The sequence below is a fragment of the Zootoca vivipara genome, chromosome 6 (assembly GCF_963506605.1).
Source record: "Zootoca vivipara chromosome 6, rZooViv1.1, whole genome shotgun sequence".
Classification (NCBI taxonomy): Eukaryota; Metazoa; Chordata; class Lepidosauria; order Squamata; family Lacertidae; genus Zootoca; species Zootoca vivipara.
Genome location: NC_083281.1, coordinates 89,790,178 through 89,817,985, shown reverse-complemented (window position 1 = coordinate 89,817,985; position 27,808 = coordinate 89,790,178). Strand labels below are relative to the sequence as shown.

The 27,808-nt window shown below is 46.6% G+C and overlaps 1 protein-coding gene across 1 annotated transcript in view; it reads right to left on the bottom strand.

Moving 5' to 3' along the window:
* TMEM116 (transmembrane protein 116) overlaps positions 1 to 26,929 on the bottom strand; it is a 37,549-nt gene extending 10,620 nt beyond the window's left edge. The window contains exons 1-10 of the mRNA XM_035117174.2: positions 26,785 to 26,929; positions 24,666 to 24,712; positions 22,325 to 22,388; positions 19,645 to 19,785; positions 10,785 to 10,889; positions 6,644 to 6,693; positions 5,729 to 5,812; positions 4,151 to 4,277; positions 1,753 to 1,897; positions 38 to 111 (exon numbers count right to left, since the gene is read on the bottom strand). Of these exons, the coding sequence (XP_034973065.2) occupies positions 38 to 111; positions 1,753 to 1,897; positions 4,151 to 4,277; positions 5,729 to 5,812; positions 6,644 to 6,693; positions 10,785 to 10,889; positions 19,645 to 19,785; positions 22,325 to 22,388; positions 24,666 to 24,712; positions 26,785 to 26,850 (903 nt within the window). The 5' untranslated portion in view covers positions 26,851 to 26,929. The remainder of the gene's footprint in view (positions 1 to 37; positions 112 to 1,752; positions 1,898 to 4,150; positions 4,278 to 5,728; positions 5,813 to 6,643; positions 6,694 to 10,784; positions 10,890 to 19,644; positions 19,786 to 22,324; positions 22,389 to 24,665; positions 24,713 to 26,784) is intronic.
* Positions 26,930 to 27,808: the final 879 nt, after the last annotated feature.

Sequence of the window (27,808 nt, the reverse complement as noted above, 5' to 3'; positions counted from 1 at the left end):
AGTTGTTCAGGGCTTCGAAAATTAACACAATGCTTACCTCTAAAACACAAAATCCCATGTACAGCCTGGTGTGCTCCAAAGATGTCAGTCTGAAGATTCCAAGGATAAAGGCTGGAAAAATGGGGAGGGGAGGACTCAAAAACAGCCACCAATAAAATCGCATCGCATCGCTGTAGCCCCAAAGTGACTTCAGCCAGGCACAGCTAGGTGTTTTTATTTCCCCAGCCAATTATTCGTTTTACTTATTAAACCTGTATCCTCTCAAAGAAGTCCCAGGGTGGTAAACTTCAAAACTTTAAAGCAGGCTTCCTCAACCTCGGCCCTCCAGATGTTTTGAGACTACAATTCCCATCATCCCTGACCACTGGTCCTGCTAGCTAAGGATGATGGGAGTTGTAGGCCAAAAACATCTGGAGGGCCGAGGTTGAAGAAGCCTGCTTTAAAGAATACAACTGAAAATACAATACTTTTAAAACAATTTAAACCAGGGCTTTTTTTCAGCTGGAATGGCTCCTCTCTGGTGGGCGCCACTGCTAGTATAAGAGAACAAGGGAGGTGTTCATGGTGAGTGGCCCCTGGAAGGCTGTCCACGAGAGACTGCGGCCCTCAAGGTGACAAAGGTCACCCACCCCTGCTTTACATATAACACCCTTTCCCCACTGCCAGATGTTTTAACAATAATTTGAGAGCTTTATCAATTAACCTGAGCCACTGAGGAATCCAAGTTGCTAAATATGCCCCTGGATTTTGTGGGCTCAGAATTCAGCTGAAAAGTCCAACGCACTTATTTATTCATTTTAAAAAAAACAATACATGCCAACACACCTCTTTGTTTTTCATCTTCACGTTTACAAATATAAGCTTGCTTCTTTCCTATTCTACCCCCTCGTATTTAGATCACAAGTTTTTCATTTTGAAAAACTGCATCCATAAAATCCTTACGAGTTTCAGGCTCTCTCTAAACAAAATTTCAGTGATAAGGAAAGGGAAACACAGGGAGAAATCTAGCTCTGAAGTGGGTGTGCTTAGCACAACTTGCCCTGCCTCAGAAGCAGAGCAATTTTTGGTGGGTCTTTAAGTGGGTGTCCCCCCCCCCCGGACACTGTATAGAATAATAATAGTTTTGTTTGTTTATCTTTTTTGGTGGGGATTTAAAAGCCTGCAGATTATTATTGATCCAGAATGTCAAATAACACTGGTACAAGAGCATTAGCATATTAGACAGGCAAGTTAATTCATGGAAGTTCACAAAAGGACATTTTCCAGTCTCCAGCTCCTCTCCCCTTTCATCCAACTTACATCCCCCAAAAACCTTTCTGGAGCTTCCAAGCTCTAAAGGTAAAGGGACCCCTGACCATTAGGTCTAGTCGTGGACGACTCTGGGGTTGCGGCGTTCATCTCACGTTACTGGCCGAGGGAGCCGGCGTACAGCTTCCAGGTCATGTGGCCAGCATGACTAAGCCACTTCTGGCGAACCAGAGCAGTGCATGGAAACACCGTTTACCTTCCCTCTGGAGCGGTACCTATTTATCTACTTGCACTCTGATGTGCTTTCCAAGCTCTAGAGGCCCCTAATTTTCCAGAATGCCTTTTTTTTGTGGGTTATCGGGAGAAAGGGTAAGACGGAACATCGTTTTATTTATTTCCTTTAAATTAACTTATCTGAGAGGGCAAGCCACATATATATCTGTATCTACTTATCTGGGAGTAACTCTCATTGACATACTAGACACGTAACAAGGCTTTCCTTACCTGGACCCCAGGAGCAAAAAAATATCATGGGGTACAAAAACACTCTTTGCTCTACCATCTTAATCATTGCCCACTCCTGATCGCCCATGTAGCCGGTTGAATTCAGAAACCTCTTGTACAGCCCCCGGGCTCGGATAAGCAAAACCTGCAGAAAAACCAAAACCAGTTATCAGAATCTACTAGTTCCTCCTGATCACGTTTAATGAGGAGGGGCTTGGGCTCTAAGCCCCAGGCAGCCATGAAGCCCAGGATTTTTTTTTAAATAAACTTTATTAATTCACTTTAAAAACAATACAATAAAAGAAAGTCAGTACAATTTCTTCCCAAATCTTATTACATAAATCAAAACCTCATATATAAATAAAATCCACTTCCAAACTTTAATACATCGCTTACCTCTCAAACTCTCTCATTTCTTGCGTTACAATTATCCTGAAACCTATCTTTTTATAAATTTCTTTCTTATCACATTTCCCTTGTAATTCCCCTGTGATCCTCTAAGCTAAGCAAACCACTAATTCTGTTTTTATATTTTTCTTCCTAAAATAATCATCTACATATTCCCATTTTTTAATTAGTCTTTGTTTCGGTACATACACCCTGACTTCCTCAGAGGAAGGTGTTGCTATAAATCTCACTAACATGAGCAATACACTCAATGTGTAAATAAAATAAAATTCAGCACAACCTTCTGCCTATAATAGCAATGAAGTAGATGAAACAGGGAGCACTAAAAATACAGCAAAATAGCATCTGGCAAGTGAGTTACATTTAGGGTGGGCGATATATTGATACAGCGTCCAAAACTGGTTTTGAAGCCTATACTGCAATATCGGCACCATAGTTTTTGACCTGGCAATATATCACAAAACATGGTGTGTGTGTGTGTGTGCGCGCTATGCAAAAATCACAATGTGGGGGAAATAGTGAAGCCAGCCAATGCCTCTACATAGCTCCAGACTTATTTCAGACAACGTGCTGAATCGGTCTATTGCTAAGTTTAGCTGGTGATATATTGCGATGTTGAAAACCACAGTCCTATATATGCAAAACCACATATACTTGAACTGACCCTCCTTACCTTCCTGAGCCTGCGCGAGAGCAGACCTTACCCCGCAAGCAAGGCAGAGAGCTTTTAAGCACTCTGCTTTCCTTACTGGGCAAGTCTCATTCAGCACACAAGCTCTGGGATGCTCTCACGAGATCTTGCAGGGCCATCTAAGTTCCTGTGAAATCTCATGAGAGCATCCCAGAGCCAAGTAAGCAATGTGGCTGCTTAAAAGCTCTTTCCAAATCAGGAAAACGCAGCACAAAATGAGCTTTTACGCTCTCCGCCTTGCATTCAATTAATTTGCAAGGTTTCAATTTGTAGGGTTGAAATTGTGCAAGTCAATTGCCCATAAGATGCAATTGCACTGTATTGCAAAAATGGTATCTCACACCGATACGCCCCATCCTACATTGGCTCTTCCTAGTCATCAAAATGCTAGAGAATGTTGGGGTCTCATCGGCATGTGGTGGGCATGTGGGAAAGCGGCTCAGTTCCAGGAAGAATTTGTTGAAATAAAAGCAAATACTGAACCAAGCACTAAATGTCCAGAGCTGGCTCTGCTCAGCCTTTTTGCAAGAGGCACTAAGTTACAGTTCAATTCAAACCCCTGGTGGCCAGGCTCGTAATAATGAGATGCTGGAAGAATCGGGGGGGGGGGGCTGCTTCTTTGACAAACTGGTACAATGAAGTATGTTTCGCAACACTTGTGGAAAAATTGACTTAACAGAATAAAATTCACACATGGTTTAAATCACACAGACTCTTTTGCAATAGATTGGCACAGCTTTATTATGTACACAGCTAAAAATGAAAACAGAGGACTGTCTTCACATTATGAAACTGTTGGGTTAGCATGAACTGTATAGTTATGGGTTCGCAGGGAGCAAGGGTCTCCTAAAATTCCTGGGTGCCCGGTTCTCCCCACAATTTCTGAAATTAGTTAATAAGGGGTTCAATCAAAGGATTTGGCACGGCCTAAAAAATAAGTCAAGCCAGCTTCCTCGGGAGATTGGCTGAGAGAGGTGCCATTGAAGAATAAAAACAGGCAATGGCAGAGACATCACCCTGAGATGGTATCTGAAGAAGTGTGCATGCACACGAAAGCTCACACCAATAACAAACTTAGTTGGTCTCTAAGGTGCTACTGGAAGAATTTTTTAAAAAATTTTTCGACTACGGCAGACCAACACGGCTACCCACCCGTAACTGAATCCCTCCTGTTTTAGACCACACCCTGGCTTCTGGAATACCTCCCTGCCCACACCTGTAATTCCAGATCACCTGGAGCCCAGCTCTGCTTTTTCTGAGGCCAACTTTTTTTTTGCAATGAGTGCCTGTGTCTCTTACCAGGATAGCAATGAAGCTGGCCAGGAATGAGATGAGAAATACTCCGATGCCATAAGAGAACATCACACTGCAAGGAAGTTGATGGGGACCGGTGATGAACTTGACTTCCGTGTGCATCAAGAGGCACCTGCCGGACAGAAAGGTAGAAGGGGACCTTAGTCCCTGATAAAGCACAATATGGACTCACAGGCCAGTGGGACAGGCTGCAGAGGCTCACACAGGCAGGGCCAGTCATTGTCAAAAGGAGGCACCCCAAGTAGCCTGATCGCTGTAGCCCATGAGTGGATAACTTCGAGGCTGGATTACTGCAACACGCTCAATGTGGGGCTGTCCTTGGAAGCTTCTGCTGGTGGCCAGAGTGTTGATGGGCCACCTGGCTGACATCTCCAACTGGGCCAGGTTGAAGCTCCTTGTATTATTTTACAAATCCCTGAATGACACAGGTCCAGGGTACCTCAGGGGCCACCTGAACACTTATACCCCAGCTTGAGATCACCTGCAGGAGCACTGTTGCTCCCTCCCTGAGTTGGCGAGGCTCATCTGAGATCGACACAGAAGCGAGCCTTTAGTGTTATTAGCCAGCTCCTGCGTAAGGCTCCGACGAGAGAGAGTCAACTTTCACCTTTTATACCAATTTACTGAAAATTTTTCTTTGCAGCCAGGCTTTCTTTTTTTCTTTTTCTTAAAAAATGTATTTTTCTTTTTATTTATTTAAACAAGAACATACACCGCAACAACACACAAGAACAGAAGAACAAAAAAATTGAATGAAAACTAAGATTAAACATGCACACAAAATACAAATTTGGTTGTTTCATTCACATTCTGTGGGGAAAATATGATTGGTGTTGTGTTGGGGTGGTAATAAGGTTTGCAAAAAGAGATGTTTTATTTATAAATATCTGGATCTAATGAAATTCTCACTTAAAGCTGTAAGAGCTGGTCTTCCTTAAGCTGAGGTTTTAAAGCAGAGGTTGGATGGCCATCTGTCATGGATGCTTTAGCCAAGATTCCTGCATTGCAGAGGGTTGGACTAGATGACCCTCGGGGTCCCATTCTATGATTACTAAGAGTCATTTGGACCTTGTAATCATTAATATACAAAATTAAATTTTGCAACGTATTTGAAAATGAAGCTTTTTTTGTTTGCCTTCTACTGTACCTTGATTTTTTAGTTCTTTTTTTCAGCAGTAACTACAGACCAGATTTAGCTATACCATAAATCCTTAGTTAATCCATCTACTGTAAATACTTCCATTTTCTTGTGATAACCCTCCTGGCAGCTAACAATTAATACATATTCAATTCCACAGCCAAACCATCTTCATTTGGCCCACCCTATACCCCCAGTAATGCTAAGGAAGGAATTGGTATGCTGCTTATGAAGAAAATTAAGAAGCGTTTTCCGTAATGGCCAGCTGACAAAGTGTTTTAATTTTTATTATACTATCATTGTTGCAAACTGCTTTGATTTTTTTTAAAAAAATGAAATAAATGTCTAATTGTTTGAGGGCTCTATTCAGTGCTGTGGAAGGTGATTCATTCAGCAACAGCTAAAGTACAGTCAGTTTGACTCACCCATGTTCCGCAGTGAAGTTCTGAAAACATTTGTAATAGTTGCCCAGCCCAAACACGGGAACCATCAATAAGAGAGGGACAAAGCTGGAAGAAGAAAGGGACAACAAAGAAACAGCCCAGAGTTTGAATCTGCTTCAAATGGAATCAGATCTTTGGGCCACCTTTGACTACACCAGACATTTAAAGCACTACATTTAAAGCACTACCACTTTAAACAGTCCTGGCTTCCCCCAAAGAATTATGGGAGCTGTAGTTTGTTAAGAGTGCTGATAGTTAGCTGTTAGGCGACCCCCATTCTCCTCCCAGAGCTGCCATTCCCAGAGTTCCTTGGGCATGGAGACTAACTGTTAAACCACTCTGGGAATTAGAGTGTAATAAGAGAGGAAGAAAAACCTTTCTTTACCAACCTTCTCCACTAACCACATTGTTGTTTGCTTGGTTGCTTAAATATATACTAAAGGTAAAAGGTAAAGGGGCCCCTGACCATCAGGTCCAGTCGTGTCCGGCTCTGGGGTTGCGGCGCTCATCTCGCTCTATAGGCCGAGGGAGCCAGCGTTTGTCCGCAGACAGCTTCCGGGTCATGTGGCCAGCATGACAAAGCTGCTTCTGGCGAACCAGAGCAGCGCACGGAAACGCCGTTTACCTTCCCGCCGGAGCGTTCCCTATTTATCTACTTGCACTTTTGACGTGCTTTCGAACTGCTAGGTGGGCAGGAGCTGGGACCGAGCAACGGGAGCTCACCCCGTTGCAGGGATTCGAACCGCCGACCTTCTGATCAGCAAGCCCTAGACTCTGTGGTTTAACCCACAGCGCCACCTGGGTCCCTAAATATATACTACTTTTTCTTTTTAAAAAACAAAACAAAACCTTTCTTTCTGAATGGAGGAATCCCTATTCCAAACCATTTAAACTTACCCGGAAAAAACGATAGCTGCTTGGCCAATGTGATTTGCGTAGCTTAGAATCTACAAAAGAAAGGGGGGGGAAACCACACACAAGGGGTTTAACTGCTTTGTATAGTTTTGACACAAGACGGGGAATCACCATTTTGATATGCATAAAACAACTGTGTGTGACAGTAAGCCATCATCTTATGCTCATTTGACTTTCAACTACACACGGATGGAGGTGGGCTGGCTCAAATTGCGTGAGTCGATTCTCAACCAAGTCGGAGAGCTTAGAAGCTCTTTCCACACCAAGCCTGCAATGAAGTTACATAGAGGTAAAGACAGGTGTTCTTCCAGCCACTGGGAAGTTTCAAAGTAAGAAAGGGATCCCTAAGGGTCATCTTGCCCACCCCCTGCGATTTTGGAATCACAGCTCAAGAATCCTTGGCAGGTGGCCATCCAACCTTGCTTAAAAACCTCCAGTGAAGGAGAGTCTGCCACCTAATTCTTCCCACTGTTAAACATGTCTTGCCTTCAGAAAGTGCTTCCTAAAGGAAACTCCTTCCTGGTCATTTGAATTCATTGATTCGATCCTCTCTTCTGGAGCAGCAGAGAAAACAAGCTCATTCCATCTTCCCTGTGGCAGCCCTTCAGATGTTTGAAGATGGCTCTCATATCTCCTCTCGGACTCATCTTCTCCAGGCTAAACATCCCCAACTTCCTCAACCATTCCTCATCTGGTTTGCAGACCCTTTCCTCCTGAGTCTTGTGGCTGCTTTGGGTGCCCAGGCACACACTACTACACTGTGGCTTTGTGGTCCAGGCCTGAATCTTTAGGTGCCTGGGGGCAGCTTGACTTCAGCATCTCCAGCTATTGGAGGGGAAAGGGGTGGGTGGGGAGTAGATGCTTGAGAACCAGGAAGAAGGGGCTGACAAGGGACTATCCCACACCAAGGAGACAAATAACTTGTTATGCAATGGGAGTGTTTCCCTTTCTTTCTCTTTCAGACCTGGGTGACCTGCCTCAATCAGTCTGGCCAATGTTGGGAGTTGTAGTTCGCAACGAAGGGGGAGAAATTTGCTACTCCATGAATGCAAACTCTTCCCAATGCACAACTCACAAACTCCAGCCCCATCAGGCCTCCTCTTCCCCAATTTGTCTTTCAAAGCCATCCAAGTTGGCGGGCATCCCTGCCTCCCCTGGAAGTGAGTTCCACTCTTTAACCACATGTCACGCGAAGAAGGACCTTCTTGTATCTGTTCTGAATCTCACAACATTCAGCTTCATTGGATGTCCACGAGTTCTTGTGTTAGGAGAAAGGGAGAGAAAGGTTTCTTTGCCAGCTCTTTGGTTGTTTGCTATTGGTAAGTAACGGGAAATGCTTTACCAACCTAGCAATCCAGCTCACAAGTGGTGCAGCTGCCTCCACCTGCAGAAACTACACAGAAGGCTCCTTGTGTTCCTCGAGGCAGCGCTGTCCGTTCCGAGTTGAGCCAGTTGTGGAGGGACTGCTGATCACAGAGCAGGTGAAGTATTTACTGAGGTTTGTCTTTTTCTCAGAACTGTGTCCCTCTGTTCCCAAAACAGTGACGCTTGCTCCTCAAGAGTGTTGTTCAAGGGCAGGTGACGACAAGGGAGCGGTTTTGCCTCTGCCTCCGCCCAGGACAACCTGCTCTGCTCGGTTAACTGACACTGCAAACAGCAACCATTCCTTTGCTGGCCACCCTAAACAACACCCAGCAAACATTACATGGCTATGCATGGATGCAAGTAGGGTTGGCCAGACTCAATAGAGGACAGGACTTCTGTGCCTTTAATTGCCCTGCTCTCTTTTGAGTCTGGAAAACCTTAAAGAGAAACCAGCAGACCCTTTGCTTGGAAATTAAACAAAGGGTCTGCTGGTTTCTCTTTAAGGTTTCCAGACTCAAAAAGAGAGCAGGGCAATTAAAGGCACAGAAGTCCTCTCCTCTATTGAGTCTGGCAACCCTAGATGCAAGTCTATGCGTCACTTTCCCATCAGTGAGCAGATTAGCAGGTACAAGATAATAAATAATAATAATAATAATAATAATAATAATAATAATAATAATAATAATATATTATTTATACCCCGCCCATCTGGCTGGGTTTCCCCAGCCACTCTGGGCGGCTTCCAACAGAAAAATAAAACACAATAATCTATTAAACATTAAAAGCCTCCCTGAACAGGGCTGCCTTCAGATGTCTTCTAAAAGTCTGGTAGTTGTTTTCCTCTTTGACATCTGTTGGGAGGGTGTTCCACAGGGCAGGTCCAACCACTGAGAAGGCCCTCTGCCTAGTTCCCTGCAACTTGGCTTCTCTCAACAAGGGAACCGCCAGAAGGCCCTCGGTGCTGGACCTCAGTGTCCGGGCAGAATGATGGAGGTGGAGACGCTCCTTCAGGTATACTGGACCGAGGCCATTTAGGGCTTTAAAGGTCAGCACCAACACTTTGAATTGTGCTTGGAAACGTACTGGGAGCCAGTGTAGATCTTTCAAGACCGGTGTTATGTGGTCTTGGCGGCCCAGACAAGCCCAGACACCATGACTTTTCACCAACAGACACTCAGAATTTTCTGCTTGTAACAGCGTGAATCTCACATCAAGGATCAATGCTTGAGATCCAAAGTATTTGTAGTAGCCTGCTGTAGGAGGCTGTGTCACATGATGCAGGTCATATGATTGTATGTCTCAGGCCAGTTATGTTTTTCATGCTAGTAGATCATTAACCAAAGGAGCAAACATCTTACTTGCTTTTTTAATAATGCTCCCTGAAATTCTGTGTTCAGGAAAGCAAGGAAGGTGTCAAACCGGCCAGCAATATAGCAGAATGAACAGGCCGTGGTGGGAGGTAGAGAGAAACTACAAGCGGACAAGGTGGGCTCTGTTTTTGTCCATGAAATTTCTGAGAGCCTCCATGGGCATGCACCATATTGTTAGGGTTATACACACCACACCACAACCTCACAAAAAATGTCCCCTGCACTGTATGGAGAGAAAAAAAATAGAGGGGAATCACTCCCGGAATTTGCAGACATCAAATCCATGTTCTCTAAGAATGTTTGAAGAGCCTTTTGGATCAGGCCAATGGCTCATCATCTAGTTCGGGATCCTGTTCTCACAGCAACCACCCAGATGCCCGTGGGAAACAGGACCCAAACACTAGAGTGCTTTCTCTGCCTGGGTGCTCCAGCGACTCATTTACAGGAGCAATTCTGCTTCTGACTGTGGAGGCAGAGCATAGCCATCGTGGCTAGTAGCCACTGATAGCCATTTCCTCTGTGAATTTGTCTAACTCTCTTTTAAATCCGTCCAAGCTGGTCATCACTGCCTCCTGTGGGAGGGAGTTTCATAGTGCTGCATGGATTTTGTTAATTTTAATTAATTTTAACTGTGTGTGTGTGTTTATTGCATTTAGGTCCCATCTTTTCCTCCAAGGAGCTCAAGGTGGCATACATGGTTCTCCTTGTCATTTAAATCCCCACCAATGAGGTAGGTTAAGCTGAGAAGCAGTGACTGGCCCAACGTCACCCAGTGAACTTAATGGCTGAGTGGGGATTTGAACCCTTGTCTCCCAGGTCCTAGTCCAAAACTCTAATCGTTATGTGCCACTCACCTACACTTCAATACAAACCCACACCCATATACATTTATATGAAGCTGCCCATCTTTCCCAATACAGTGGCACCTTGGTTTAAGAACAACTTAGTTTATGAACAACTTGGATTAAGAACGCTGCAAACCTGAAAATAGGTTTTTAGGTTTGTGAACTTTGCCTTGGAAATAAGAACATGTTTTGCTTCCTGTTGAGTGTGTTCCATTTGTAAATTGAGTCCCCTGATGCTATGGGAAAGCACGCCTTGGTTTAAGAATGCTTTGGTTTAAGAACAGACTTCTGGAACAGATTAAGTTTATAAACCAAGGTACCACTGTATTGCCAGTGAGTGTTTAGGGTTTGCCTTTTCTTCAAAGCATCATAACAGCCCACAGGAATCATGTCAGTATCAGTTTTAATGTTTTGCATTTTGTTATTATGCACTGACTCTATTTCTTTGTCACAATCTGTGTGAATCGCATATCTTTTGCCACATCAAGCGGTGTACGAAGTCATTCTTTAAAATATGCAAGCTGTTACCAAAACGAAATTTACCTGGGGTGGCCGGTTTTGTAGATTCTGGTTATATTTCATCTTCAGATCTATGTAAAGGTGCCAGATGTAATTGACAGTATACAAGAAGGAGGCAACATAGAAGATCTGGGGAAAGGAGGAAGAACATGGTTGTGCAACATGCATGACCCACAATTCTGCAATCACACTGTGTATAAACTTGGGACCTGTGCCAGTATGGAATCCTCTACTCAGCCAAGCTCCCTCCAGCCCTTGGGATTCCACTAAGAACTGCCTGCATGCTGTCAAAATGATTTTCATCACCCTAACAACTAGCCACTTGCCTCTTTAAAAAAAAGTGCCATTTTCAGGATGCTGAATTCTGGGACATGTACACAAATGACACAGAATTGCAGAATATGAGGTTTTAAGTGGCTATTTGCATTTTAAAATGACTGGCATATTCTTGGATTTTAAAATGGCTTTTCCAGCACCTACCTGCCACAATAACTGTTCTTATAAGAAGAAAAACGACAAATCCAAAGGAAAAAGAGTTCTGCATATTATTGTTAAAATAGCCTTGGGGCAGGGCATGGAGTTTGAAGGCAGAAAGGGCTAAGGGCAGAAAGAATTCCTCCTACCCACCAACATCCTTTTAAGAAAACAACAACAAAGGAACTTTTTAGAACTGTATTATATTATGAATACCATGAGGAAGAAGATGTTCCCCCTTTCAGGGGACCAGCTGACTGGATGGACAAAACAAAGCATTTGCGGAGAGGCACCCTGTGTCATTTATGGTGGTCCTGTAAAAAAGCTTTTAATTTCTAGAAAGCAGTTTTTACTACTATAAGCAAGTTTATGCCACAGTCCGTGGTACCTGGCCCCACCCTGACATTCTCCTCCATCTGCAAATGGGGTGGGAATCAGGCCCAAACAGAGGGTGGGCCATATGGGCCATTTGGCCCGGGCCTCCGATTCCAAAGGGGGCCTCGGTCAGGCTCACTTTTCTTATCTCAGCCTATTGTACCGCAGCTTCCTTTCTTGATTAGCTCCTGAACCCCAGAGAGAAAGGCACAGGGCAGACTCACGTAAACAAAGGCACAAGGCAGACTCATGTAAAGAAATCCCAAACTCCCTTGCAGAATCCCAAAAATTTCCACCACCACGCGAACACAGGGTAGGTGGGCTTACCTGGCTGATTGCCACCCATCTTTCTATAGCTGGGGCTGGGGCAAAGGTTTGTGAAGGGCTTTTTGGCCCGAGCTCATCTTTGTTTTCTTAGCAGCTATACTGCTCTTGGTCTTCGTTAGGTGTTTCTTACCTAATTCTGGGGTTGGGATGCGACCTGCTGGGCATCCTGAGGATGCTGGGGTCTGGCTCCGGGCAGTTGTGAAGGCCATGGAAGCTTCCCACGGCCTGTAGGCTGATTGCAGAGCCTCCGCAGGCCTGGGGGAGGTTGGGGCTTGCCTCTGGGAGGCTGCAAGGCTTCGGAGGCCGATCACGGCCTACAGGCCCATCGCTGAGCCTCCGCAGGTCTGGGGGAAGTCAGGGCTTGCCTCTGGGAGGCTGCAAGGCTTTGGAGGCTGATCACGGCCTACAGGCCCATTGCTGAGCCTCCGCAGGTCTGGGGGGAGTCGGGGCTTGCCTCTGGGAGGCTGCAAGGATTCAGAGGCCGATCGCGGCCTACAGGCCCATCGCGGAACCTCCGCAGGTCCGGGGGAGGTCGGGGCTTGCCTCTGGGAGGCTGCAAGGCTTTGGGGGCCGATTGCGACCTACAGGCCCATCGCGGAGCCTCCGCAAGCCCGGCAGAGGTCGGGGCTTGGCTTCGGAAGGCGGCAAGGCCTCAGAAAGCTCAAGAAACTCACTTCCAGGTTGAAATCTCAAAGAGCAAGCTGCTACTGTGTTTCTCATATTTTAAGACGTAACCATAATTTTCAAGCATTTGAGAAATATAAGCCATACCCCAAAAATAAGCCATAGTGGTAGGCGCAGTTCTGGAGGGCGCCAAGAAAGAGGCGAGGCTGCCCGCACCTCTCCAGTCACCCCTGAGCCTCCGGGAGCCAGCAGCAGCGCCAGCTGCAGGAGGAGGAGGAGGAGGCTTGCTGGGTCGGCACCCAGCAGCGCCGTGCGGAGCGCCCCGAGCCTCCAGGAGACGGCAGGAGGAGGAGGAGGCTTGCCAGGTCAGCACCCAACAGCACGTGTGGAGCGCCCCAACCCTCCAGGAACAAACGCTCCTGCTGGCTTGGGGCTTGGAGCGCGCGGCGCTGCTGGGCGCCGACCCGGCATGCCTCCTCCTCCTTCTGCTGACTCCCAGAGGCTTGGGGCACGCTGGGCGCCGACCCAGCAGGCTGCCTCCGGAGGCCAGCAGCAGCAATGCAGCAGGAGGAGGCCTGCCAGGTCAGCGCCCGGAACCGGCTGCTGCAGCGCCAGCCAACAAAGCGCTCAGCAGCGCCGCACACCCCGAGCCAGCAGGACCCAGCAGCAGCAACGCCAGCCGCGCCCAGACAATGGAGAAGGAGGAGGCTCCAGTGGCGGCAGCGGCAGCAGCAACAGCAGAGGGCCTTTTCGGTAGTGGCACCCGCCCTGTGGAATGCCCTCTGATCAGATGTCAAGGAAATAAACAACCAACTGACTTTTAGAAGACATTTGAAGGCAGCCCTGTTTAGGGAAGTTTTTAATGACTGATGTTTTATATCGTATTTTTAATCTTTTGCTGGGAGCCGCCCAGAGTGGCTGGGGAAACCCAGACAGATGGGCAGGGTAGAAATAACAAATTGAATTGAATTGAAAAGCATGAATAAGATAATCCGGGGGGTGTTGTGTTTTTCAAAAGTGTACCTAGTAACTGCTATCTAGAATCAATTTGGATTGAAAACAGCATGCTGCGGATGGCTACGAGATGCTCTGGATTGAAAGTTCATTTTAGTGCTCCAAACGGGGTCAGTGTGTATGTGGCTTAAGTCTGACCCGGTTGGGCTCTTCTGATATTTTTGTCCTGCCTCCCTCCTGCCCCTTTCCCGCCCATCATTATAACTGCTTTGCTTTCCTCCCATCCATTGTGCTGGCCAAATGGAGTGGAATTTTATTAAAAGCTTTCTAGGCCATTTGGATTTAATTGGGGGGGCAGGTAAATTGTACAGCAGCCACACAAGGACCTTGTTGCATTTCAGTGGAGCATGGAATTCACGTTTGGAGGGGGTCATGAGAGGATCCTGAAAAACACAAATGGTTCTTTGGCAACTCTGGACAGGCAAATGGAGAGGACATGGGAACAAGCAGAGACAGCAAACCAGGAGTGTTGCTGAGGGATGGCCCTGTTGGGAGTTTGGTAAATATATTGCAGTGGAATGCAGAAATGGGTAGTCTGGTTAGATTGCTTGCAGTGTGGATAAAAATCAATAAGTTTTTTTTAAAAATTAAATCAGATTCTAAAAATAAAATGCTTTTGGAGGAAAAATCTTCCTAAAGTTTTCTATTTAAGTTACAAAAAAAAAAAAATCCTTCCAGCAGCAGCTTGAAGACCAACTAAGCCGTTTACCTTCCCGCCGGAGCGGTCCCTATTTATCTACTTGCACTTTGATGTGCTTTCGAACTGCTAGGTGGGCAGGAGCTGGGACCGAGCAACGGGAGCTCACCCCGTTGCAGGGATTCAACCCTCCGACCTTCTGATCAGCAAGCCCTAGACTCTGTGGATTAACCCACAGCGCCACCTGGGTCCCTCATTGTTATTGCTATTATTTCAATTTCTCACCCACCATACTATTCCGAGGCAGGTTACATCAATTTAAAAATACAATATTAAAATCAGTTTGAAACAAATTACAAAGAATCTCTAGTTGCTGGAAACCACAGGAAGGGAGAGTGCTCTTGAGTTCAAATCCTGCTTGCTACAATATTTTTCCGTCTATAAGACACCCCCATATACAAGACACTACACCACCCCATTTTGGGCACTCAGTTTTAAGAAAATGAGGGGAGATGGCCCAAAGTTGTTGAGCCTCTCCCCCCACGCAGCTGCGGGCAGGAAACACTCCCTACATCGTTTCCTGCTCACAGCGGCTTCAGGGGAAGTTGGACTCCCACCAGCCATAAGGTTGGCGGGAGCGCAACCTCCTCTGATGCCGCTGTGCGCGGAAATGACTCAGGGAGCGCCTGCAGCGCGCAGCAGCTTCGGGGGGGATTTGTGCAGCTTCTCTCCCCCCCAATACAGCTGCAGGCAGGAACCCCAATTGTTCCCTGCTCGCTGTGGCATGGGGGAAGCCGTGCTCCCGCCAACCGTGCCGCTTCTTCTATTCCCCCCCCCCCCTAATTATCCCCGTATTGGACGGCCCCAGTTTTTTGGCATGATTTTGAGTCAAAAAGCCTCATCCAATACATGGGAAAATACAGTAGTTTCCCACAGGCATCTGGTTGGCCAGTGTGAGAACAGGATGCTTGAATAGATGGGCCCCCATTGGCCTGATCCAGCAGGATCCTTCATATGGATCTAGATCTAGACCCCAGAATGCCACACACACACACCTCAGAGAACTTCTTAGAGTGATGGATCTGCCAAGAGGGCCCTCTCTGCTGATCACAACCCCCCCAAGAAGGTCTGCATTTGCGCCATAGTAATGCCAGGTACTGCAAGGAACTTGGAGACAAAGCTGTCTCCTGCCTTTAATTTCCTGGCAAAATTTGTTAGCAGACCTTGCAGCTTGGGTCAATTAGATGGGAATAATCGCTTACAGTTTCTGAAGTTCAAAGGCTTTATTCATGCAGGAATTATTGACAGGATGAGTGGAGGTGAGAGGAAGAAAATAGCAGACGTATCTCAATAAGCTGGGAGAGAACAACAAGCAAAATGGCTCAGCTTTTAGGGGCGAATTAATTTAAACAAAGAGCTACAAACAAGTGCTGGCTAGATTGCTCCACAAACGTGCCCTTTGGTAGTTGAAAGCAACACATGCATTAACTTTGAGTCCAAGGGAAGGGAACATATTTGCTTTTCTCCATCCAAATTTTTACATTTGACTAAGAAGAGAGCGCTCTGCTGACTCAGACCAAAGGCATCCAGTATCCTATTTCCCACTGTGGCAAACCAGATTCTTCTGCAAGATTACCTACACAAATTACACACAGATACAGATTTAACTTGATTCGAGACACATATGTACCCTTCACATTCTGATTTTGGGAGGCAGTTTACAAAGATGAACTTCTGGGTGCAGAGCCCAGGAATGTGGTTTGGCTAAACACTGTGCCTATATTTATTCAGTATTTTGCTTCTTAACAGGCCTGTGGGCAATTTCTGTATACAGGCAAGATTCCTTTGGATGTGTAAACAGCTTCAGAATAATTCAAATGCTCTCTTAAAGGCAGGAGCAAACTAGGGACCGGGGGAAATGTCAGAAAGACCAGATGTGCTGCAGGCCAGCAAATGGAAAAAATGAAAACACAGAAACAGGAAGATTGGATTTCCTGGCATGACTGATAATACATGTGCAACAATAAGCTTGAAGGTTTGGAAAACCAGTAGGCCACTGTCATTTAAAAAGGAAGAATATAATGATTCTAACCAGGGACTCCTATAGCGGGGCTTGCAAGGCATCCCATTCAAGGGGTAGTCTAAATTAAAGGTAAAGGTAAAGGGACCCCTGGCCAATAGGTCCAGTTGCAGACGACTCTGGGGTTGTGGCGCTCATCTCGCTTTACTGGCTGAGGGAGCCGGCGTACAGCTTCTGGGTCATGTGGCCAGCATGACTAAGCTGCTTCTGGCGAACCAGAGCAGCGCATGGAAACACTGTTTACCTTCCTGCCGGAGCGGTACCTATTAATCTACTTGCACTTTGACGTGCTTTCGAACTGCTAGGTAGGCAGGAGCTGGGACTGAGCAATGGGAGCTCACCCTGTTATGGGGATTTGAACCGCTGACCTTCCGATCAGCAAGCCCTAGGCTCAGTGGTTTAGACCACAGCGGCACCTGCGTCCCTAGTCTAAATTAGGTTCATCCAAATTTAGAGCACAGTCACACCATGCACTGAAAACACTATAATACCACTTTAAACAGTCATAGCTTCTCCCAAGGAATCCTGGGAACTGTAGTTTGTGACAGGTGCTGATAGATTCCTTTCCCCCTCCCAGAGCTACTATTCCTAGAGTCCTTTAACCACCACTCCCTCTTCACAAGGAACAGCTCTCTGGAACCTGGAAGGCCAGCAGGAGTGTCCCTGGATTTGAAGTTTAAGAATACTGTATCTGGAGACTGGCTACCAGTGAGAAAATAACAGGAGTGATCAAAAGGACAAGAAAACTGGGCACATGTTATGTAAGATGGTGGCCTTTTGGGCAATATCCAAATGAATCTGGTCTTAAAGATAAACTCGTCAAAGCATAATAAAAAAAAATTCCTTCAGTAGCACCTTAAAGACCAACTAAGTTTTTATTTTGGTATGAGCTTTCGTGCATCGTCAAAGCATCTTTGCCCATATTATTATTAATAATATTTTTAATAATATTATTATTAATAATTAATAATAATAATAATCATATACCTCCCTATACCCGAAGGTCTCAGGACGGTTCACAGAAAAGATCAACATAAAAACCACATTCTATATAATACAAATAAAACAACCCAATAACCTCCCCCTCCCAAAAAGAGCCACATTTTAAAAGTGTATAGGATATATAGCTATCATGAACAATATGACCTGAACTGTATTCTTCCCTGGGAATGGCTATCTCTGATAGAAAAGAAACAAATAAATAAATAGTGCTCCCCTGATGCATTATATGCTGGAAATCTCAATAGTTTGTACAGATTAATTATTATTTATTTGTGTTAATAAATAGGATTCCCTAGGATCTAGGGCAGGGGTAGCCAATGTGATGCTCTCCAGATGTTGGTCTCCAGCCCCCATCCTTCCAGGCCAATCGCCATTCTGGCTGGGAGCTGGAGCCCAGCCACATCTGGAGGGCACCACACCTGCTACCCCTGGCCTGGAGAAATTTCAGATGCTGAAATATTGGGTTGACCGGCTCTGAATACACACCACCACCACCACCACCACTCACAATCGTGAGGTGAGTATTTAGCATTTAGCTCTAGCTCTAGCTCCCAAACTGGGATCACAGGCGCTTTGGACCCCAGGATCAAAGGCACAAAACACATCAGCACAGCACAGGAACATCAGTTACTGCTTTCCCTTGAGAGAGTGTTGTGTATGCTCGTTCCAGGAAGTTTACTGCAATTTCACACCTGCTCACTGCCAGGCAAAGTCTATTGGCGCAGACCCATGTTATGGTTTCGCTCTATCCCAAAGCAAACAAAAGACCTGAGACCCCAGTCAGAGCAGACAAGTCTGGGCTCGGCAGATTAATTTCCTGGTTTAGCATAAAGCTTCTTCCAACTAACACTTGGCAAAACCCAACCAACCCCACAGCCTTACAACAACCGCTGCTCTGATCTGCAAGTTTCTGGGGCAAGCAGGTATGTTTTAACCCAAGAGGCAACCGTCTTCTGCCTCCAGCCCAGAGCTTTCCAAACTTTTCATCTTGGCGACAAACTTTTTAGACATGCATCCTTTCACACACAATTATTCAGTTTTGCTAGCAAGCCGGAGGTTAAACTAACCCCTTTCCAGCCCTGGGAAGAAAACGGGGAGCATTCGCGCGACACACAAACGTGTTGCCATGCACAGTTTCGAAAGCTCTGGTCTAGAAGGAGAGCCTACTCAGAAGCCAGCTCAACTCCTTGAAGAGTTGAGCTGACATGTTTACCAAACCACACCTTTTGTGACAGCTCAGCACCCAGCCAGCACACATTCCAGCTGGTGTAACAAGGAGAAATCCCCAATGCTCCAGTCTGCAAAGCACCAGAAAAGCAAATGCAGTCTCAGAATTGGAGGACTGTCTTGCTTTTGTAAAGATTGTCCAAGGAAGTCCTGATTCTCCAAAGGTGGGCAGTGGACCAGTAGACCACAGACCATTTGATCACTGGTCAATTTCTAGCAGACCATCTCAGGCAGGCATCCCCAAACTTCAGCCCTCCAGATGTTTTGGACTACAATTCCCATCATTCCTGACCACTGGTCCTGTTAGCTAGGGATCATGGGAGTTGTAGGCCAAAACATCTGGAGGGCCGCAGTTTGGGGATGCCTGATCTCAGGCCTTCAGATGCCATCAAATCATGTCAATTATTATTTTTTATACGGCATTCTGCTTTTGGGGGGAACAGGAAAACCGGATGGCAGCTAACAACATAGCGTAAGGGAAGACCAGTTATCTTAGAGCACTAGTAAGTTCACAGTTACTAAACCCCATCAAACAAACAAACAAACAAACCAGGAAACTGTATCAGAAGCAGGAAAAAATAACCAAGAATAATTAGGGTAGAATTAGGACCCCAAAAGCCTCCTGGGACAACAGCCACATTCCTACTAAACAGCAGAAGGCTAACAGTGATGGGACCAGACTGGCTTATCTAGGGAGTGTTTTCCATGAAAATGGAACCACATTGGAGAAGGCCCTGCCTCTAATGGCCTTCTGCTTGACCACGTGTAATCTATTTGTTTTAAATGGGACTGAAGTTATCTTGAACTTTGTCTGGATAAAGGAGACTCTGGAACAGGCATCCCCAAACTTTGGCCCTCCAGATGTTTTGGACTACAATTCCCATCGTCCTGCTAGCTAGGGATCATGGGAGTTGTCGGCCAAAACATCCGGAGGGCCGCAGTTTGGGGATGCCTGCTCTGGAACATGACTGTGAGGGGATTTGAACCTGGGTCTCTCCCAGGTCCTAGTCCAAGCTTCTAACCACTACAGCACCTTGGCTCCCTAGGCAGCTTGCTGCTAGTACCTCAGGCAAAAACCCACTCTCCATCCCTGAAACAGGCCAAAGTGCCGGCATCGTTCTTACCTCTCCTGTGGCTTGTAGGTTGTAGCAAGCAGCCTCTTGGCTTGCGGACGTAGCAGCCTCTTCACTGTAGAGGAGAGCCCCCAACAGCCAGCACATGCCCAGAAAGAGATCCAAGAGGCTCAAGTAGAACAAAGGCCGTCCCTGGGGAAGAACATGGGTTGTTATTTCCTTATTTACTGCATTCACAACGCACCTTTTTCTCCAAGGAGCTCAAGGTGGTGACCATGGCTTCTTCCCCTCCATCTTATTTAATCCCCACGACATCCCCGTGAAGCAGGTTAGGCTGAGAGGCAGCGGCTGCCCCCCCAGAGCTTCGTGGCTGAGTGCAGGATTCAAACCCTGCCCTTTCCCAGGTCCCGTTCCAACACTAACCACTACACTACACTATTGTGGCATCGTCCTCCCCCATGAATGCATCTAGTCCTCTTGTAAAGCCAGCCGAGTTGGTGGCCATCACTTCCTCCTGCGGGAGGGAGTTCCGTAGTTTAACTATGCACTGCTTTAAGTTCTGGTGCCCTTTCCCCATTCCAGACGAGAGGTTGAATCCTGCTTCTTCATCGCCAATGATGGGGAAGCATATTCTGCTCCCGATCCCTCGAGGCAGCAGGTTAGATTAGGGGAGTGGTGACCAAACTTGGCGTCCTCCAGCTGTTTTGGGATTACAATTCCCATCATCCCTGACCACTGGTCCTGTTAGCTAGGGATGATGGGAGTTGTAGTCCCAAAACAGCTGGAGGGCCAAGTTTGGCCACCGCTGGATTAGGGGGTCCAGGACGGCCTGGGTGGCAACCAAGGTGAAATAGCTGGCTGGGTGGGATAACAGCCAGCAGGAACAGCTGCCTGAGGCACTTGCTGCCTGAGGCAGGGGCCTCACTCTGCCTAATGATAGGACTGGCCGTTTAACTGGGTTTCAGTTAAAATACTGCTATTGACCTATCAAACTTGCCGAAGCTTTAAGATCTGTTCTACTGAGCTGGTTCTCAGAAGCCAATGTGAAGCCTCCCCAGAAAGGACCTCGTGGCCACTCTGGTAAGCTATGATGGTATAGGAGTACTTTTGCGAATAAATAAAGTAAAATTATTCCATTCTTTAGCAGGAACAACTGTGGGAGGAGCAAGCATTTCAAGATTACATGAATTACTCTTTGGCAGCAAGCAGTTTTGCGGCCCATGAAAGGCTAACCAATTGATTACAGCACAAGGTTTTGTGGCTGAAGTCCACCTCACCAGAGGCAGGAAATGGATTCTCGGCCGGCAGATATTTAACCTTTGTACTGTATATCGTATTGTTGTTTTATTGCTATGGCTGATGGATGATGTAAATAAAGTTTCAACCTGTAAACAGAGTTTGAACGGTCATGAAATGTGGGAAGGACCCACACTGGGAGAGGAATCCATCGCCTCCCTTCACAACCAAGCAGTTTTGGACACGAGTTCCAATCCTACAAGCATCCTTTGAAATCCCTCTGCTGGGGTAAGGAAACTGTTAAACTGCATAGTAACCATGGGGTCCGAAAAGTTCACCCCATGCATTTAAAGTGCTATGATACCACTCTAAAATGGCTCAACCCCCCCCAAGGAATTCTGGGAGTTGTAGTTTGTTAAAAGTGCTGAGAGTTGATAGGAGCCCCTCCTTATCCCCCTCCCAGAGTTACAATTCCCACAGTTCCCTGTGGAGATGAACTGAGTGTTAAACCACTCTGTGAACTGTAGCTCTGTGGTGGTTCCCTCACTACCCTTTTAAAAAAAACTACACTTCCCAGAATTCTTTGGGGGGAGCCACGGCTCTTTAAAGTGGTGCCCTAGCACTTTAAATGTAGTTACAGGTAGGTAGCCGTTGTCAATGTGGCCTTTTCTATGTGGATGCTGATTGTAGCAACAGGAGGCCAACGTTCATGTATGCGAAATTTTTCCATGCTCACTGTGTCTGCCCCCCCCCCAGCTTCTATGGTGTGACGCACAGACAGAGGTGGCATGGCAGACAGAAAGTCAACAGGAGAAGCTTCTCCACACGGGCATGCAGTGAAAGGCTTTCTCTCTCCCCCCCCCCAATTATTGCATTTATACACCATCTTTTTTCCCTCCAGGGATCTCAAGGTGGTATGCTTATTTCTTTTCCTTCTCATTTAATCCACACAACAACCCTGTGAGGCAGGTTAAGCTGAGAGAGGCAGCGACAGGCCCCAAGGACACCCCGGTGAGCTTCATGGCTGAGTGGGAATATGGACCCTGGTCTCCTTGCCATGAAGCTCACGGGGTAATGCTGGGGGCCAGTCACTGCCTCTCAGCCTAGCCTAGCTCAGAGGGTTGTTGTGGGGAGGGGCAGAAACATGCACACCACCTTGAGCTCCTTGGATAAAAAAAGTGGAATATAAATGCAAATAATAATAATAATAGCAGCCGCTTATTGGCCAACGGAGGAGTTGACCTCTTGTCAGGGGCTCTGCTCTTGCACAGAGCACAGCTGCTCTGAAATGAAACAAGATGATGATTCAGCCACCAGCCTCTAGAGTGAAATATTTGTTTTAGCAACTAGGAGGGAAGAATGCCCTTGAAATTTTTAAACATTCTTCATGGAGATTTCTGCCCCTCCCTTCTGAGCTGCTTACATAAAGGGCAATTTAGGTGAATTCTTTTTTTAAAAAAGCAATAAAAAAACACAATAAAAGAAATTCCCTTACCTGGGGGGATCTGGCTGTATTCTGGAGCACTGCATACCCAATCAGCGAGCTGGACCCTATTATGCTGTGGGAACAAAGAGTTGATTGGTTGAGTAGAAGGGTGCCCATAGGTGGTATTTAACTCCAGTTAAATTAGCAAAGATGTATCATACATATGATAATAAGTGCTGGAAATGTAAAGCAGTAGAAGGAACGTTTTATCACATGTGGTGGACTTGCCCCAAAATAAAAGACTTCTGGGAAAGGATTTATAATGAACTGAAGAAAGTGTTTAAAAACACTTTTGTAAAGAAACCAGAGGCCTTTTTGTTGGGGATAGTCAAGAATGAAATACCCAAGAAAGATACCACATTCTTTTTATATGCCACAACAGCGGCTAGAATCTTGATAGCAAAATATTGGAAGACACAAGAGATACCACCTGTGGAAGAGTGGCAGATGAAAATGATAGAATATATGGAACTGGCTGATCTGACCGGGAGGCTCCGAGAACAGGGAGAAAAATCGGTGGAAGAAGATTGGAAGAACTTCAAAGCTTATTTGAAGAAGAATAGTATTGTAATTAATTAATAAGAAATGGACTTGGAGTTATATATAATGCTGTAGCGTAGGACTGGGCTTAGTGGTAAAGAAAAATAGGCAATTGAAGACAATGGTTTCGTAAACAATTAAGAAGAAGTACAATTTATATAAGGTTAAAATGATTATGAAATTGAAATTGCTAAAAAGAATAAGTAATGAATCGCAGTAAGGAGGATCTGAGGAAGTCGCAGAACAATGAGTTGACAAGAGATTAAGCAATGAAATTATTGTTGCTGTTCTTGTTTTTGGTTCTTCTTCTTCTCCCCCCCCTTCCTTTTCTGGTATTGTCAGTTGTGTTATGTTTCTATAAAAAAATAATTAAAAAAATTGGGAAAAAAAGAGTAGAAGGGTGCCCACAAAGGCTACCTGACATCTAATGGAGGGAAAGAAGTGGGCGGTGTGTGTGTGTGTGTGTGTGTGTGTGTGAGAGAGAGAGAGAGAGAGAGAGAGAGAGTTTTTGGCATTGCACAGGGTGCCCCTGAAATTGGAGGCGCCAAGGTCCACCACTGTTGCCAACTTTCCTTCTAGTGGGGCTCTCATGCCTTGAACAGCAGGTGGCCACCAGAAATTCTGTAGCTGACAGTTTCTGCATCATTGAGCCTGCATGATGGAGAAAGCTTATCTGCCGAGTTTCTGCTTCTCACTCAGCTGCTTAAAGGGCGTAGGACAGGGGTCGGCAAGGTTTACCTCACCTGGGCTGGTTCACTCCAGCGGAGATCCCTCCGTGGGCCGGATCGTGCGCGCGCCTGCGATTTCTGGCAGACATGATTGTCGGCATATGCGCAGACACAATTTCCCGCACTGCAGAAGCGAGTCCCCGTGCCACGCCGGTTTAGCACAGCACGCGGGGACTCGCTGAGCGGGCAGCTTGGTTCGGGGGCAGCTCGTGGGCCGGTTAAATGACCCCCGTGGGCCGTTTGTGGCCATGAGCCTTAGGTTGAAAATAAGTTGATGACCGCTTGAGCTGTTGCTCTTCTCTCTCTCTCTCTCTCTCTCTCTCTCTCTCTCTCTCTCTCTCTCTCTCTCACACACACACACACACACACAGCTTAATCCTTGCTACTTCCAGCTTCCACTGCCTTAGACCAGTGTTTCCCAACCTTGTGCCTCCAGCTGTTTTCGGACTACAATTCCCATCATTCCTGACCACTGGTCTTGCTAGCTAGGGATGATGGGAGTTGTAGTCCCAAAACAGCTGGAGGCACAAGGTTGGGAAACGCTGCCTTAGACAATGGATGCAAAGGAGGACTGGCATTTGCAAAGGGTTGCCAACATTTTTCCCAAGCCCCCATTATTGTGCTTTTAACAGTGGCTTGATCTGCGGACAGTAGAAGGCAACCAAAAATACTTCTCTCCATCCTGTAAAAAATCGGCAGCTTCCAACTTTTGCTGAATTTAATGGCACAAAGATAATGTAGAAGCCCAAAGCATGCATAGAGGTCTTTGCACAAATGCACCTCAAGGGGGTCCCTGGCCAACAGGGGCAGTGAAAACGTTTTAATTTGTCAAAACTCCTGGCTGATGACATTTTCATTTCATTCATTTAAAACATTCATCTTCCGCCTCTCTGACACTCGAGGTGACTTGCAACAGGCTTTAAAAATAAGTAAATAAATAACATCAGCAATGGCCATTAAAACAGAGGAGAACAAATCCTCAAAGGGTTTCAGAGCTATCCTAAAACGAGAGACCAGCCTCTGGCGAGAGGTTCTCCATCAGTCCCAGGTTACATCTTTAGAAAGAAGAAGCTTTGCAGTACCTCAAAGAAGCCATGACTGCTTGGATCCAATGGATGACAGGAAAGATCTGGAGAGAAGAAAGAGCAAAATGAGGTGTGTCCCTGCATGACCACGGGATAGCTCAGTGGTACAGCCAAGGTTGCAGGTTCAATCCCCGTATGGGACAGCTGCATATTCCTGCATTGCTTGGACAGGATGTTCCTCAGAGTCCCTATGATTCTATGATATAGCCTTCAACAACTTGGTGTCCTCCAGACTGAGATGTGTTGGACTACAACTCCCATCAGCCTCAGCATGCATGGCTGCATGACACTGGGGCTGATGGGAGATGTAGTTCCACACGTACAGAGGGAAAACCAGGCTGGCAAAGCAATGCGTTCAGGAGCTCAATATGTGGATACACTGCATATTCCTGTATAAGACTACTTTTTAACCCAGGAAAATCTTCTCAAAAGTCAGGGGTCGTCTTATACGCCGGGTCGTATTTCTTATACGGCGAGTATATCCCAAACTCTGTATTTTAACTGGAAAAGTTGGGGGTCGTTTTATAAGCCCAGTCATTTTATATGCCAGAATATACGGTACTCAGAGCCAGTGTGGTCCGGAGGAGGACCACGCATGCCGCCTTGAGTTCCTTGGAGGAAAAAGTCGGGACATAAATGCAATAAATAAGGGACTTCTTCACACAGCATGGAGCTGTAACTATGGAATTTGCTCCCGCAAGACGTAGTAATAGATGGCTTTAAAAGGCATTTAGGGAAATTTGTGGAACGTAAGGCTACTAACAATGATGGTCATGTATTATGCCAGCATTGGGAACTAAGTGGATTCCCCTGGTGAGCATCTCAGGTCCTTGCTTGCGGGATTCCCACTGGGGCATCCAGCTGAGATGGGCGTCCTTTGGTCTGAGTCGCTGTCAGGCTCCTCTGATGTCCTTGAAATGAAGACTACCTACTGGTGGCCCCATCCTTCATGCATTTGGCTAATCCACTTTTAAAAACATCAGTCAGCAGGCAGCACAATGCCAGGGCATCCTGTGGCAGTGAGTTCCATAGTTATGCCCTGAGTAGGTTATAATTTTTATTACTATTTAGATTTTCATGGCCGCCTGCCAATAGATAAATGTGCCAAAGGTGGCTTACAAACAAGGCAACACTTAAAAATGCAGCCTCCCATATTTGCCTCATTAACAATAGACTCAAATCCAAGTTCTGCAAACTGAAGCATAGCCTGAACCTTTCTAGCTGCTGTGCCTTACTTTTAAAAACACTTCCTTCAAACAGCATTTGCGCACTCATTGTCATCCTACTAATGTTTACATTATTGCTAATTGGAGAATCCTGGTGGGGAATCCCACAAAATGCACGAGGAAAGTTGTCATAGCTGCAAAGTTCTCCCTTTTTTAAAGGGAAATTCCCTTATGCTAAATAGGCTTCCTCGAGAGAAAAGGGAAAACTTGGCAGCTATGAAAGTTGTCCTAGCCACCCAATTTCCTTTAGTTTGTTCTGGATACATATCCCCACCCCCACCCCCAGCTCCCTGGAAGTTCTAGCATTTTAAGAGTTGGGACTGGCACCTTTATTCTGCCCACACCCTCCAAACCATTGCATGTTTTCGTCAACCTGAGTATACTGCAGGTGTAGCTAAAGGCATGCTGTTGTTGTTGCTCCACAACAGAGTGTTATACCTCTGATCCTGACGAGAGCACATGGCCATGAGGACTAGTAGCCATGGATGGCCAAACCTGAGCACAGAAGGGAGAGGGAGGGGCAGCTAAGCGGAGGCAGGAGGGATCTTTCCACGCGGAGGACCAGAAACCTGATGAGGCTGCAGGGAGCCGCAAGGAGCCTGCACAAGGGACTCCAGAAGGTTTCTCCATTGGACTGTGGAGAAGGCATTCCGAGAGGGGCTAAATTCCCCACCCTGCTCAGAAAGAGGTCCCTGCAACCCCGCCTTTTCTCTGCTCAGAGAGCAAATGAGGGGTGGGGGGCGCGGGCGTCCACAAGACGCTGACTTCTGGTCGGAAAAAACGAGGGTGATTCTGGGCTGGCGAGAAGGAAAGAAGGACTGGAGTCAAAGAGGTGCGTGCGGGGTTTTCTTGGAGAGGGACGGGCATCGTGGCGGGTTCTCCTCGCTTACCTGCTGGGACCAGGCGTCCTGGGTGCGGAGCCCTCCGGAGGCAGCGCCGGGCGCGGAAAAAGCCATGCTAGCCAGGCAGAGCAGCCGCGGGAGCGGCCGGCCAGCGCCCCCCTCCTCCTCCCCGCCCCGCCCGCCTTCGCTGGTCCCGCCCCAGGCGCAGCCGCGGGCCGCGCAACCTCCGCGCCCCTTTAGAGAAAAGGAGGAGAAACCAACCGGGCGATGTGCGGGGGGTGGAGAGAAGGGGGAAATCAGAAAGTTACTGGTTTGATTATACGTAGTTACAGGTAGGTAGCCGTGTTGGTCTGGTGTAGTCGAAACAACATAAAAAAATTTCCCCCTTCCAGTAGCACCTTAGAGACCAACTAAATTAGTTGGTTTCTAAGGTGCTATAATGCAAGGGATTTTTTTTATTTGGTTTGATTATGATGTTGTTGTTGATGATGATGGAAGGAAACAGGAACCGAAAATTTCAAAAGGTCAGAAGTAGTGAAATGAAAAAAGAGGGTTTTTAGACAAACAAAAGAGTAAATGGACAGGGGGGGAAAGACCCTCGATAAAGATGGAAAGAAACGGCAAGGAAATTTCTCTGCAGATCAAAAGCAGGAGCAGCCCCAGAGCTGTGATTCCTGCATCGCCGTGGGTTGGACTAGATGACCCTCGGTACCCTTTCCAGCACTATGAGTCTACGATTTCTAAGCCCCCCTGCGGTCCCCGCAGCGGTTTGCTTGCCTTGGGGGCGCCCCCTAGCGTCCGGGGTAAAGCCCCCCCTCCAGCATCACCCCTTTTCCAGCTGCGCCTCTACCATGCATTCCAGAGGCGCTCGCCTGGGGAGAAGGACTCTTATTTTGCTGTTCTCCAGAATTATTGCGCCTCCACAGCACCCCCAGCCACCTGCCCGTTTTTCACAATCCCCCAGAATAATACGAGGAGAAACCAGCCGCTACAATTCCCTGAATTCAAACTGTGGTCCCTTCTACTAATGAATCAATATCTCCATCTGCTGGTCGCCGCCGAATGCTCTCCA